The sequence below is a fragment of the Mastomys coucha genome, unplaced genomic scaffold, assembly GCF_008632895.1.
Source record: "Mastomys coucha isolate ucsf_1 unplaced genomic scaffold, UCSF_Mcou_1 pScaffold16, whole genome shotgun sequence".
NCBI classification, from domain to species: Eukaryota; Metazoa; Chordata; class Mammalia; order Rodentia; family Muridae; genus Mastomys; species Mastomys coucha.
The window spans coordinates 93,874,260-93,887,150 of NW_022196898.1; the positions used below are offsets into that span (position 1 = coordinate 93,874,260).

Consider the following 12,891-nt stretch of genomic DNA (forward strand, 5'->3'; position numbering starts at 1 on the left):
ATAGTATACAGTCCTATAGTATATAGTCTTATAGTATACAGTCCTATAGTATACAGTCCTATAGTATATAGCCACTCTTGCTCCACTTATTCCAAACACTTGCAAGAGTTCGCCTTTCCACCCCACCAAGGACTGCTTCCAATCCTACCTTTTCATGCAGTTAGAATTAACTTGCAGGGGCTGGTGAGATGGCTCAGCGGTTAAGAGCACTGACTACTCTTCCGAAGGTCATGAGTTCAAGTCCCAGCAACCACATGGTGGCACATAACCATCCATAATGAGAAACAAATTAAAAAAACAAAAAACAACAACAACAAAAAAAAGAATTAACTTGCATAGTGCTCATCACTTAACATAGCAGGTATGAGTCAACAAGGCCTCACTCTACCTCAGAGCAGTGAAGTGATGTGCTTCCTGAGAGCACGAGATGAAGCTATACCAAAGCTGTCACCTAGGCCAGCACTTTCCTGTCTCCTCCTTTCCAAATGACTATTCCTGTGCCTCATTCACCACCCCTTCCCAAGCAGACCTGGCTCATGCTTCCATATAAAGTCCCCTCCCCTCATGTCCCCGGAACAGTATTCTGTTAGCTGGCAGACCTCTGTCTGAATTCACTATGGCTGGCTGAATGTTACACCTGCATCCTTTACTAAAGATTACAGCAGTGTTTTAGCTCTAACGCCTGCCTGATAAATGTTTTCGTGAATTAAAAAAAAAAACAAAACAAGAAACAAAAAAAAACCTTATAGCATCTGGGGTAGAGATACAATGTTACAGAAAACACCCATCCTGAAAGTGATGGGAAGCCTTTTCCCGTTCTTTTGGGGTTTTGGGTTTTTTTGTTTTTCTGAAACAGGGTTTCTCGTATAGCCTGGAACTCACTGTGTGGACCAGGCAGGCTGGCCTCCAACTTAGAAATCCGCCTGCCTCTGCCTCCTAAGTGCTGGGATTAAAGGCGTGCACCACCACTGCCCAGCCCTATTCTTTTATATATGTTTAAAAACAGGTGAGGAAAAGGACAGGAAAATTTCCTTAAAAAGAAATCCAAAGGATACTTGGCGTTTTACGATCTTCATTAATAACGATCAGGTCAGTGAAATCTCTTGCAATGCACTGTGGGATAATTTTTTTCAGAGCCAGTCCTCTTCTGTAATAAACATGTGAATCTGGTATAACTGTCGAGAGCTGCTCACAGAGTCGAACTGTTCTCTGTAAGAAAATAAGAAAAATCACCAAAAGTAAGAAGAAAAAGGATGTAAGGACAGGAGTAATGACGGTTTTAAGGTAATGGTACAAGAGTGAACAAGACTGGGGAAGAATGAAAGCGGGGCAGTGTCTCATGACTCCAAGGCCAATCCAAAAGCCTAAGGGTCAACAAGGGGTGGTGCTACTTCAGGAGTCAGAGACATGGCACTATCTGGAGACATTATGTGGCTAGAACTGATGTAGGGGTGTGGGACTGCTGCTGGCTCATAAGGGACAGAGGCTGGGGATGCTTCTAATCATCACAATGGGCAGGAAAGCACTCCTTAACAAGGATTTAGCCAGCAGTGATGGAAACAGTATCAAGGTTGCAAAACTATCCTGAAGAACTATGCTCAGTAAACCTAATCCTTATCGGTTATTTTTGTTTAGCTTATTCACTTGTCATCATCAAAAGCAATTAACTATTTCACTTTTCTGAATGGAGCATTTAAATATAAGAATTCATGGACTATACGAATCAATGTACTTACCCCATGAGGCCTATCTGACGTTGTGATGAGAATCTTAGGAGATGTCTGTCTATTGAAGTAAGGAGCAAATTCGTCTGTAGCCTCATCATAAGCTACCTGAGAAGAGAGGAGAGATCGTTCTCTATCGCACAGTTCACTGAGCATGGATTTTCAAGCATTGCTAGACTGACTGTTAGCTGACATTAACAGTGACATCAGAAGCTGACTCCCTCTTCTACACAAGTATAAACAGCTAGTTACCAAAAATAATCTCAGGACACAAACTAAGATATATGGATTCTTATAAAATGGCTAAAGACAAGGGCAAAAATACCAGTCCTGACCAATGCTGCTCCCTCGCCTCATCCTCTTGGTGGGGGAAAACAACAGTACCAGCGTCTATGAAGGGGACAGCAGTCTAGAGTGGAAGAGGACAAGAATCAAAGTTGGTGGAAGGAAGGTAAGAACACAGCTTGGTTCAAACCAGGGTTTCTGAGCTCGTTTAGGGTAGGTAGGGAGTAGCCAGAAATGTAGATGTGGTGCTCTGAAGTACAGCTGTAAATATACTTGACACTGTCACCACAAACCTACAGATAGCACTAATTTCACACAAGAACCTGAGAGAGACCTGAGAACCCACTGAACGTGGAAGGCAGGGAGATGTGAACTAGTGGAGCTCTGAAGGCATCCCTCAACACATGCACAGCTCAGATGGAGAGAGATGCATGTCTGAGAGACTCCAGCTGTTCAACAGTACCTACTAGTCACTGACTGATAAAAACGGGGATGGTCAGCAGCAATGCAGGTGACAGATAAAACAAGACTGAGGGAACATTGTCCAAATCTGAGTGACGTCACACTCTGAAGTCCAGGTAAGCAGCAGATGCTAAACAGTCCTTAAACAATCAACAAGAGCTGAGCACAGCAGGGAGGCTGAGGCAGAAGGACCACTGTGAGCTTGAAGGCAGGCTGGGCTACAATTGTCTAGGGCAGCCTGGATTACAGAGGGAGATCCTGTCAAACAAATAAATCAAAAATAAACTAATTAAATAATTTACAATCTAGAACTACAACACTGTATTGTCTAGAATGTCTTAACTTTCAGCCAAAACTTGATAGAAAAGGAAATATGATCATCAATCAGGCTGATGCATGAACTGAAAAACAATTTCAACTAGATAGCAACATGGTCCAGTGTGGAGAACCAAGAAACCGTCCTAGAAATGCAGCAAAGATGGGGAAAGTGCAGCATACTGTCAAACATGTCAACACTGTGTAATGGGGCCCTGACGGACAGGAGAGAAAGGCAGACAAGGTATCTGAAGAAGTCATGGCTAAAAAGGCAAAACTGATGAAAATACTGACACCAAGGAGTTCAGCAAACTCAAGTGGGATAGAAAAGAACAGTAATAAACGCAGTAGTGTCAAGCTGTAAAAAAAATCACAGAAAACCTTGAGATGAGACAGATAGAAACAATGATGATTAATATGCTACAGAATATATTCAAAACACAGAAAGAAAAAAAGCCTTATACTCTGAACAGTTAGGAGCAAAATATAATACTTTCAGTAGACAACCCTGAGACAATTAGCAGCTGTTAAACCTGCTATGAAACAAAAAGGAAATCTTGCAAACTGAAAGAAAACATTAGATGGTACAGCGGACCTAGAGACCCAGAAAACAGGTGCTGACATGGGAAGCCTGTATGCACATAAAAGACAACTATACGGATGAACACTCTAGTTCCTTTGAGAAGCTTCAGATGAATTCAGGTAGTAACTGCGACACTAGGTCATGTTCAGACAGCATGTGGTCTATGACAGACAGCACATACAAAGGTCACACACTAGGTCATGCTCAGATAGCATGTGATCTATGACCAATGGCACATACAAAGATAGAGGAAACCAAGCTGTAACAGGACCCATCTCTGCATTGTTAGCAGAATTCTGCGGCTTTGCTGCAGTCTCTCTAATGAGTAAAGACACGTGGGCTTTTGCTTGTTTCCTTCCAGTGCTGAGGATTAAGCTCCCAGCCCAACGCATGATATAATTCTAGGGGCAACTACTATCAGAATACCATAGTCTAAAAATTAAGAGGTATTAAAACAGCATACTAAAAAATTAGCATAAAAGAAAACAGCCACGGAAGAACACAGAAAAATAAAGAGAATGGGGAAAGGCAGCCGGATGTGAAAGTCTAGCTGTTGCTGGCACTAAATGCTCTTGATAAGTGGTGTATATTAAATGCGAGTCTGTGAAGAACCTCAAAGCAGGGCCTCGGAAAGCCCACTGCTGAGTCCCTAGAGAGCTGAAGAGGCTCCACGCACACGACACACTCAGATGCTGAGAGTGTCCCTAGAGAGCTGAAGAGGCTCCACGCACACGACACACTCACACATTAAGAGATGCTGCTCGGAACAGAGGGATATTTTCTATGGGATCAAGGATGAGCACACCAAGAATATAATTATCATTACCCAGAACAATATAATTGTAAATGCATGCAGCTAACAAAAGAATGGACACTAGGAAGTAAAAACTCAATATACTGGAAGAGGCAGCCAGCCAGAGGTATAGTATCCATGTTCTTCCTTCAGTAGCAATGAAACAGACATGAAGAAAGAATGTGTAAGATGGGAGCAGCCTATGGAGATACACAGTAATCCCTTCCAAAATAATAGGAAGCACAGGTTTTCAAGGACAACACTGAACATTCCTCAGTATTACAGACTACATGCCAGGACTTTAAAAATCTCTCTTTAACTGAAAGGGACTAAACTCAAAATATGCTAAGCAAACAAGCACTATAAAATGAACAGAAATCACCCAAATAAATCTTTCATATCTTCAAATATTTGTAAATTAACATACATAATAATCAATGAGCTGAAGTCAATTAGAAAGGGAAATTAGAGAATCCCCTGGGCTAGAGTGACTGCCTAGCACGTGCAGGGTCTAGGTCCCCAGTTCCCGCTCCTCCTCTGTACCCCCATCCCCTCCACACACACACCAAACAATAGCAACAAGACTCAAAACCAAACCAAACCAAAAAGCATCCAAAATTCTTGACTAAAGTAAAAAAAGAAAAGAAAAAAAAACCCAAAAAACCAATAAGCTATCAAAATGTATGGGCCATGGAAAGCAACCAATGGGGAACCAGAGCTTTATACACGTGTTAGCAGAGAGGGTAAATCCATGTTTCCTTAGAAAGCTCAGGTTGGGTAAGGACCAGATAAGGCCAGAGATAAGCACATGAACTGGACACTGGAGAAAACTAATAAAGTAAGATGTGGTGGCTGAAGCTATCTGCCAGAGGCTGGATGAGTGCTAAAGGCAGGAAAAATTAATTTTTATATAAATAGAGCAAAATAAGATCATTAGAATCTAACGCTATTTATCATATATTAAAAAATAAGTAGAGAAGACTGAAGGTTCTCATACATACCATATTTGAGATATAAATTTTAAATACTATAATTTAATCATCAGGAATGGTATATAAATGTATTAAATTATAGACTTATAAACATGCCAGTTAAAATTTTTAATTGAACAAAAAGCCTAATAAGTGATTAACAAATATTCTACTTTAAAAAAAAAAAAACCTCTGGTTTAAATATAACAGTGAAAATAGCTCATTTTCAAACTTGTGGGACTTACTAAGAGTGATACTCAAAGGGAATTTTATGGCTCATGGTAAAAGAAATTTTTTAAAATGAGCAAATAGATAAATGAAAAATAGAGGAAGCTCATTGAAAGTAGAAGGAAACAAGAGGGAGATAGAAATGAAACATAAAACTCAGTAGAAAAGATAAAAACTACTCTGAGAGAATACAAAAGTCTGATAAAAGCAAATGTTAGAATACACAGGTTTTATAAAATAGATGGCCGGCCTAGCTCTTCTCACTCTTCTTACTGCATGATGATTTCTATTCGCACAATATTTTTAAAGGAGAAAAAGATGTTAGGAATCATAAGGAGATATTACTATAATTTCAGTCATGAGTTGAAATAGATATCAATTCTAAGCAAGTATCAGCAATCTGAAACAATTTATAAAAATATAAAATATCATAACCAGAATAGGTTTATCCCAAGAATGCAAGATACTTGTTTTTAACCAATTTTAGAAAACCCATAGATGCATAAAGGTAATATGTGGAACAAACACATAAGCATCTCAACATTTTCAGAAAAAGAATTCTATACTCATTCATGATGGGTCCAAGTGTACGGCGCTTCTGCTGCCTACCAGCAGCAATAACGACCGAACACCTGGACTTCTTCTCTCGACGGTTTACTCAGGAATATTCTTTTGTTACAGCTCTCCTAGGTACCCAGGTGTTACAGCTCTTTAAGGTACCTAGGTATTACAGCTCTCCTGGGTTCTTAAGTGTCAGCTCTTCTTGATGGCACAGCTCTTCTTGATGTTGCTGCTGCTTCTTCTGCTTCTGCTTCTGCTTCTTCTTCTGCTTCTTCTTCTGCTTCTGCTTCTGCTTCTTCTTCCTAGGTGCTGCAGGTCTGCTTGCTTCCGTGGAGTGGCTCCGACTGTCTGGAGACAGCTCCTTATATACCCGAGCCTAAGCTGCCAAGTCCTCCAGGATTGGTTCCCTGTCAAACCTTCATTAGCATACACCTGCTCAGGAGGGACGCATGCACAGTATACACCCACTCGGGAGGGGCGCATGCGCAGTAGAATAGTTAGTCTATTGCAGTTGCGGACGCCATCTTAGATACGATTGTCTAAGCGGCCGCTTAAGATCCAAGCGGCTGCCTACAGGGAAGCACAGGGCGTGCTCACCTAGGGCAGGGGGAAAGAATTAAGGCTGCTTGGAGCCCTGCTCATCCCCGCTTCAGCCCCGTAGAAAGCAGCCTGTGTCTCTGACAGACATCCGCCATCTTGGATACGATCGTATCCAAGCAGCTGCCTACATCCAAGCATAAGTGTGACTTCTGTAAAGTACAAGGAAAACCTCCACTGACAACATCCACATCAAGGAAATGGTACTAGCAGGACTCCTCCTTATCTGGACCACTCAAGGACCCCTTCACTGCCTCTTCTATTCACTAACACTATAGCAGAAGTTCCAGTCAGAACAAAAGAAAAAATAAAGCAAGAAATAAATCTGTCATTAGAGAAACAATTATCTAAGACTTAAAATGAAGCCAATATTTAGATAAAATATTAGAAGCCAGTTTAGGCAAGCTGCTCCCAAATCAACTGTATCTTTACAAACTAGCAAACAAAACAATCTTCAGAGATGCATGTGCCAGAGGGAAACTGAAACAGGAGCAGGAGAGCTCTAACAAGACTTATGTGTAAACCACTATGGAGAAGATAAAAAATTTACTAAAATACATTTTTAATATTTAAGAATGATCTAAGTGAAGTAGTATATGCAGGTCGCCAGACTACACTATCTGGTGCATTATCTGCATGTGTTCTAAGAGAGACAAACACCAGCGAGAGGGAAAAGAGACAATGAGGAAGGGGAGAAGGCATATCTACATCTTACGACCACCATGGTTTCTGACATTACCTCTTCATCATTGGGGTCTACGGTGGTCTCATCGTAAACGCGCTGGTTCTCAATGGTCTTGGGTACAGGCTTTGGCGGAGCCTAAGTAAGACAGAAAACACCAAGTGTCAGAAGAAGTTTATAGTAACAACTTCACATTATTGTTGGGAAACAAAAAATTCTAAAAAATAACCTCAAAACAACCTGTCCTTATTTCAAACCACAACCATTGTTACATAAATCCTAGGAATAAAATGAAACAGTAACACTACCCCTTAAAAACCTGGAAAGACATACATGGTAAATACAGAATGAAATGACTTAAAAATAAGGCAGAAATCACAAAAATTATCCATGTCTAAAATAATATCTAACAGTAAAAGGAAGTCAGCAGAATGGAAAAAAAAGTTTAGTAAGGTGCAAATCAACCCAGGTGACCGTTCCTGTAGTTCCTGAATTCTACTCAGAAATGTGGCAAGTCTATCCAGTGACCTAGTAATTCTGTTTAGGGTTAATTTACGGAAAGAAATAAAATGTCTATGGGGTGACCATTTGTAATGGAAACAAACATCAAGAGAGCACACTGCATACCCCAGGACCAGATAATGCAGAATCATCCTGCTGCCTAGCTCCCCATATCAACATACCAGCAGGGAGTCAAGCATAAGGGAGTCTGCTTAAAAGAGATGGTATGCAGTGACAGGAAGGAAAGGTGGACGGATAAACAAACTATCAGGATGGTCAGTGTGCATGTGCGTGAGGTGTGAGCTTTGTGGGAGCTAGCTCTCCCCTCCTACACTGGGCTCTGGGAGTCACACTCAGTTGGCCAAGCTTGGCAGCAGGCGCCTTTACTTTACTGAGTCATCTTGCTAACTCTTATGTAATCTTTAAAGATAATTCTAGGAGTCACCTTTCAGTCCCGATCTGACTTTGTGTTCAAGCAGGGTGTTGTACACACCAGCTGGAAGCCCATTAGGCTACACCTCCACCCAGGGCCAGTGATAAAGGCTGACCTGCACATGAATTTGCTGCAATCAGCTGATGCTATTATATGGCATATTAGAATTCTGAAGGTCAAAATAACCTAGTATTCATGATTTTAGATCTTTTAAACTGATCCTAGGACAGTGCATGAAAAGTAGTAAGCTTAAGTTTGTACATAGCCTGAATGTGTTTGCCTTATAGAAGATAAAAGGAAGGAGAACCATATGCTTTAAAAATCTCACAAGATAAATTATAAATTAAGCATATTTGTAAAAAAGTTTAAAAATGAAATATTTAGTTGTGCAACAATGTAGGACTGTTTAGTAGTTCTTTTAGCTTCAAGTCACAAGAGTTAAACCCTCAAGCCTAAAGTGGGGAGTTTCCAGTTCCAAAGCCAGGGAGCACTTTCTCTGCCTCCTGAGCATCACCAGCTTACTGCCTGTACACAGCATAGCGAGTAAGGTACAGCACAGGGAAATTCAACACTTCCATCTGAGCGAGCAACTCTGGGAATGGGGTGAGTTTCCACCACTGCTTTCTAAGTTGGGTAAAGAGTAGAAAGGGATTTTGTACTTTTTTTCGAGACAGGGTATCTCTGTGTAGCCCTGGCTGTCCTGGAACTCACTCTGTAGACGAGGTCAGCCTTGAATTTAGAAATCCGCCTGCCTCTGCCTCCCAAGTGCTGGGATTAAAGGCGTGCGCCACCACTTAGAAGAAACCAACGCAGTATCAGGAAACACTTCATAACAAAGTGACATAAGACAAAATACATGGCTAAAAAGCTTACTTACTTTGTCACCAAGAGCCTCTCTCTCCTTCTTAAGTTTTTTCTTAGCTGCCAACTTTTCCTTTGGGATAAAAGCAAACAATATTGAGAAACAGGCAGTTATTTCATAAACTCATACTGAAACTACAAAGTCAGCTCTAGGAACATTCTGAGAAATTACTATAACCTTTTAAAGTAAGCACATGAAACTTTTTAAAGGTCTGCTTAGATAGCCCCGGCTTGCCTCTGACTGAATCCTCGTGCCTCAGATTCCTTAGTGTTTAAGATTACAGGTGCATACCCACAACCAAACATATTGATTTTTTCTTTAATAGCTAAAATACTGAACCACAAATGGGCAGGTTAATCAAGAAGATTCATTTAACAAAGAGTTTGCTCTTTGTTTTGCTTACATCAAATCAATATTAAGTCTGAAGATTTAAACTTTTAGTAGCTTTAATTCTTACTACAATGCTCCCAGTTAATTAAATGTATGAACAAGTGGATGCTTTCTAAAGATCATGGGTCTAATGGTTACTTCTGGAAAGCACTAAAAATAGACAGGAACGGGAGATGAGTTCTCAGGATGTTTTCAATGAGGTCACCACTAGTTATTCTTAATGTTTATAACCAAAACCACCCTTTAAGATCAATAGGAAGTTGCACATATGATTGTTATTTATCTCCTGAATCTAGACAATATGTTTGACACATTCTGTTAGTGCCTACTGATCTTCAGTCCAAAAACAGGCTTTTAGGACATTCTTCCCTCATACTTGCAAACCAATATAGGTGACATGTTCACCATAAGAACTCTGGCTGTTCTTCCAGAGGTCCTGAGTTCAATTCCCAGCAACCACATGGTGGTTCACAACCATCTGTAATGGGATCTGATGCCCTCTTCTGGTGTGTCTGAAGATAGCTGCAGTGTACTCATATAAATAAAATAAATAAATCTTAAAAGAAAAAAAAAAAAAAAGAGCTCCAGTAGCAACCTAGCACTTACGAAAAGATCCAGTTAAAGTCCTCCAGAACGCAAATAAAATTAAAAGAACATCATGTGTTAGTTGCTATGTATGCTGTTTTTTAAATTTAGGTTGTTTTTTTAAATTGTAATTTAGACACAAATAAGCCTTATGATCCTGGGCAAGCCTTACTTACAAGTCTGTCTAGTTTTCAGCCTAAGGTTTACTCCCAGGACAGTGCGAGCACCAGGCGGCGGAGAGCAAACACAGCTTTTACATTCACTTCACAGTACTGAAACCTCACCAAGGGTTCCTTGAAAAAGTCAGAGGCCGAGTTTAGGACCAGGAGTTTACAACCAACGCTAGGCAGGCAAGCTGCGCAAAGCCAGGGGGCGGAGCCCTCCGCCTTCGGGGCCAGAGGGTGGGTCGTCCGCCGCAGGACCCACCGAGCAGGCTAGGGCGGGATGCTCCACGCCAAGCTCATCCCGCAAAAGGCTGACGCTAGCGAGCCCGCAGCCAAGCCAAGCGCGGGGCCGGGGACGCGCACACAGCGGCCCCGCGCGTGCACGTCGCCCGCCAGCCGGCCCCGCGCGCCCCCGGCCACACCAACCCCACGGGCCGACCTTGCGCTGCTGCTGTTTCCACCGCGTGAACATCAAGTGTCGCCGCTGTTTGTTCTTAATCTCCGAGATACTGAAGCCCGGGGGGAAGGCGGCCGCTTTGGCGGGCTGCACCCCGCTCTCCGCCGCCCCATCGCTCGCGACCGCGGCCTCCTGAGGCTCTTCAGCGGCGGCCTTCCTCTTCAGGCCTCGCTTGCCGCCACCAACACTTTTCTCGCCGGCCTTCGCCATGTTGTTGGTAGCTGTACGGAAACGGAAGTACTTTCTGTCTTTGACCCGGGGTCATACGGTTTTACTTCCGGGGCCGCCAAGTTCGGGAACTAGTGTGTGGCTTTATGGATTAGCTGTTTAGGAAAGTGTCAGCCGGGCGGTGGTGGCGCACGCCTTTAATCCCAGCACTTGGGAGGAAGAGACAGGCGGATTTCTGAGTTCGAGGCCAGCCTGGTCTACAGAGTAAGTTCCAGGACAGCCAGGGCTACACAGAGGAAACCCTGTCTCGAAAAACCAAACAAAACAAAAAGAAAAAAAGAAAGTGTCAAAATTCAGGGTTCATTCCCAACTGTACAAACAGACAGAGTTCCTAGATTCTTAACTGACCCTGTCCTTATTGTCGATCCTTGTATTTAGCTAGAATTTGCTGCAAAGAAAGAAAATGGTTCACAGTTGTGTGGTGAGCTTTGAAGTAGTATGTCACATTATTTCTAATAGAACAATTTCTAAACAGAACAAGATGAAAAGAGAACAAAAGAGCATCACAACTTCAAAGGTGCTCAGAATGTGCTTCTGCCATTGATCTCAGACTTTAAGTCAAGATGGCTGATAATGCAGAAGAGTTACCGAGTAATGGAAATGAACGGCTCCGAGACACCTCAGCATCAACAAACTTGTCTACTACTCAAACACCACGGACACCAGAAGTCAGATGAAAAATTAGGAGAGAAGAAGAAACTTTAAGTTGAATAATTCTGTGAAGGTTTTGTAAAGATTCTGTGTTTTACGTAAGATGTACTCCTCTTGGTGTATTTTAAGGGAGAAAATGATCTGGCGTTTTGTTTTATTGTTAAAGTGCTACGGCCCTGACTCAGGCTTTGTGGATGCTAAGTGACTGATCTTCATAAAGCTGGATTTACAGTCTCCTTGATTTACACATAAAAAAACAACACTCATAGTAATTATTTAAGGGGGCTGGGAAGATGGCTCAGTGGTTAAGAGCACCAAATGCTCTCCCAGAGGTCCTGAGTTCAATTCCCAGAATCTACATGGTGGCTCACAACCATCTGTAATGGGATCTGATGCCCTCTTCTGGTGTGTCTGAACACAGTTACAGTGTACTTATATACATAAAATAAATAAATCTTAAAAAATATTATTATTTAAGAAGAAACTAAGGGAAGATGGGTGAAGTGAGAAATAATAACCAATTGAGCAAAGGTAATATTCACACAGCTCTGACCTCAGAGAAAATGAGACAGTTTATTCTGGAGCCAAATATGAGTGGCCCGGAAGGATAGGTTTAGGTCTCCCAAAGTTCTGTTTTCCAAGGTAAAAGCAGGTTCCTAAAGCCTTTTTTATAGTTACTATCACAAACAGCCACGGGGGGCTTTGTGGGAGAGGAAGGTAAAGAGATGGAAGGTCATCTAAGGACGAGGACTGTATGAAGCTAAATTATCATGCCAGCAAACTCCAGGTGGACCCACCTGTCTCTGCCTCCCTGGCAGAGATCACAAACGCACGCTGAGACATCTGGTTTTTGTATGGTTACAGGGGTCAAACTCAGGTCTTTATGCTTGCATCAACTAAACCACCTCTCCAGCCTTTTCAGCATTAATTTATTAGAGGCCTTGCTTAAATTCCAAAATTTTATTACACTTATTTATGTATTGTATGGGTTGCATATTTGTTTACTTGTTTGTTTGTTTTGAATGGCATGGTTGAGACCATCTCTTGTAGCCCTAGCCTGGCCTTCGGATGACTACGGATGACTTTAAACTTCTAATCCTTATATCTATCTTTGATGGGCTGCAATGACAGGCATGTGCCTTCATTACTAGACATGATTAGTTTTAAATACTCTTTTGTTGTCAAAAATGTTTTATTAATTTTTAAGTGACTGCATTGTCTTAAGGTAAGACCAGATGATTAAAAACATTGTGGGAAACGATATGCTTTGCTTGGTTTGGTTCCTAACTTCATCATTACGTCAGAACTGGAGTGAGAGTTACCGGATCCCTTATCTGACTAGCAAGCAACATAAAGCTCTAAGAGCCTATGGTTGTAGCTGCACGGTTTCTCCTGGCCATGAACCTATGAAGGTTTGCT

The 12,891-nt window shown here is 41.7% G+C and overlaps 1 protein-coding gene across 1 annotated transcript in view; it reads right to left on the reverse strand.

The window, feature by feature from the left end:
• The window catches only part of Rpf1 (ribosome production factor 1 homolog), a 16,248-nt gene extending 5,423 nt beyond the window's left edge, over window positions 1–10,825 (reverse strand). The window contains exons 1-5 of the mRNA XM_031375776.1: window positions 10,576–10,825; window positions 9,013–9,069; window positions 7,259–7,339; window positions 1,737–1,832; window positions 1,056–1,209 (exon numbers count right to left, since the gene is read on the reverse strand). Of these exons, the coding sequence (XP_031231636.1) occupies window positions 1,056–1,209; window positions 1,737–1,832; window positions 7,259–7,339; window positions 9,013–9,069; window positions 10,576–10,803 (616 nt within the window). The 5' untranslated portion in view covers window positions 10,804–10,825. The remainder of the gene's footprint in view (window positions 1–1,055; window positions 1,210–1,736; window positions 1,833–7,258; window positions 7,340–9,012; window positions 9,070–10,575) is intronic.
• Between the last annotated feature and the right edge of the window lie 2,066 nt (window positions 10,826–12,891).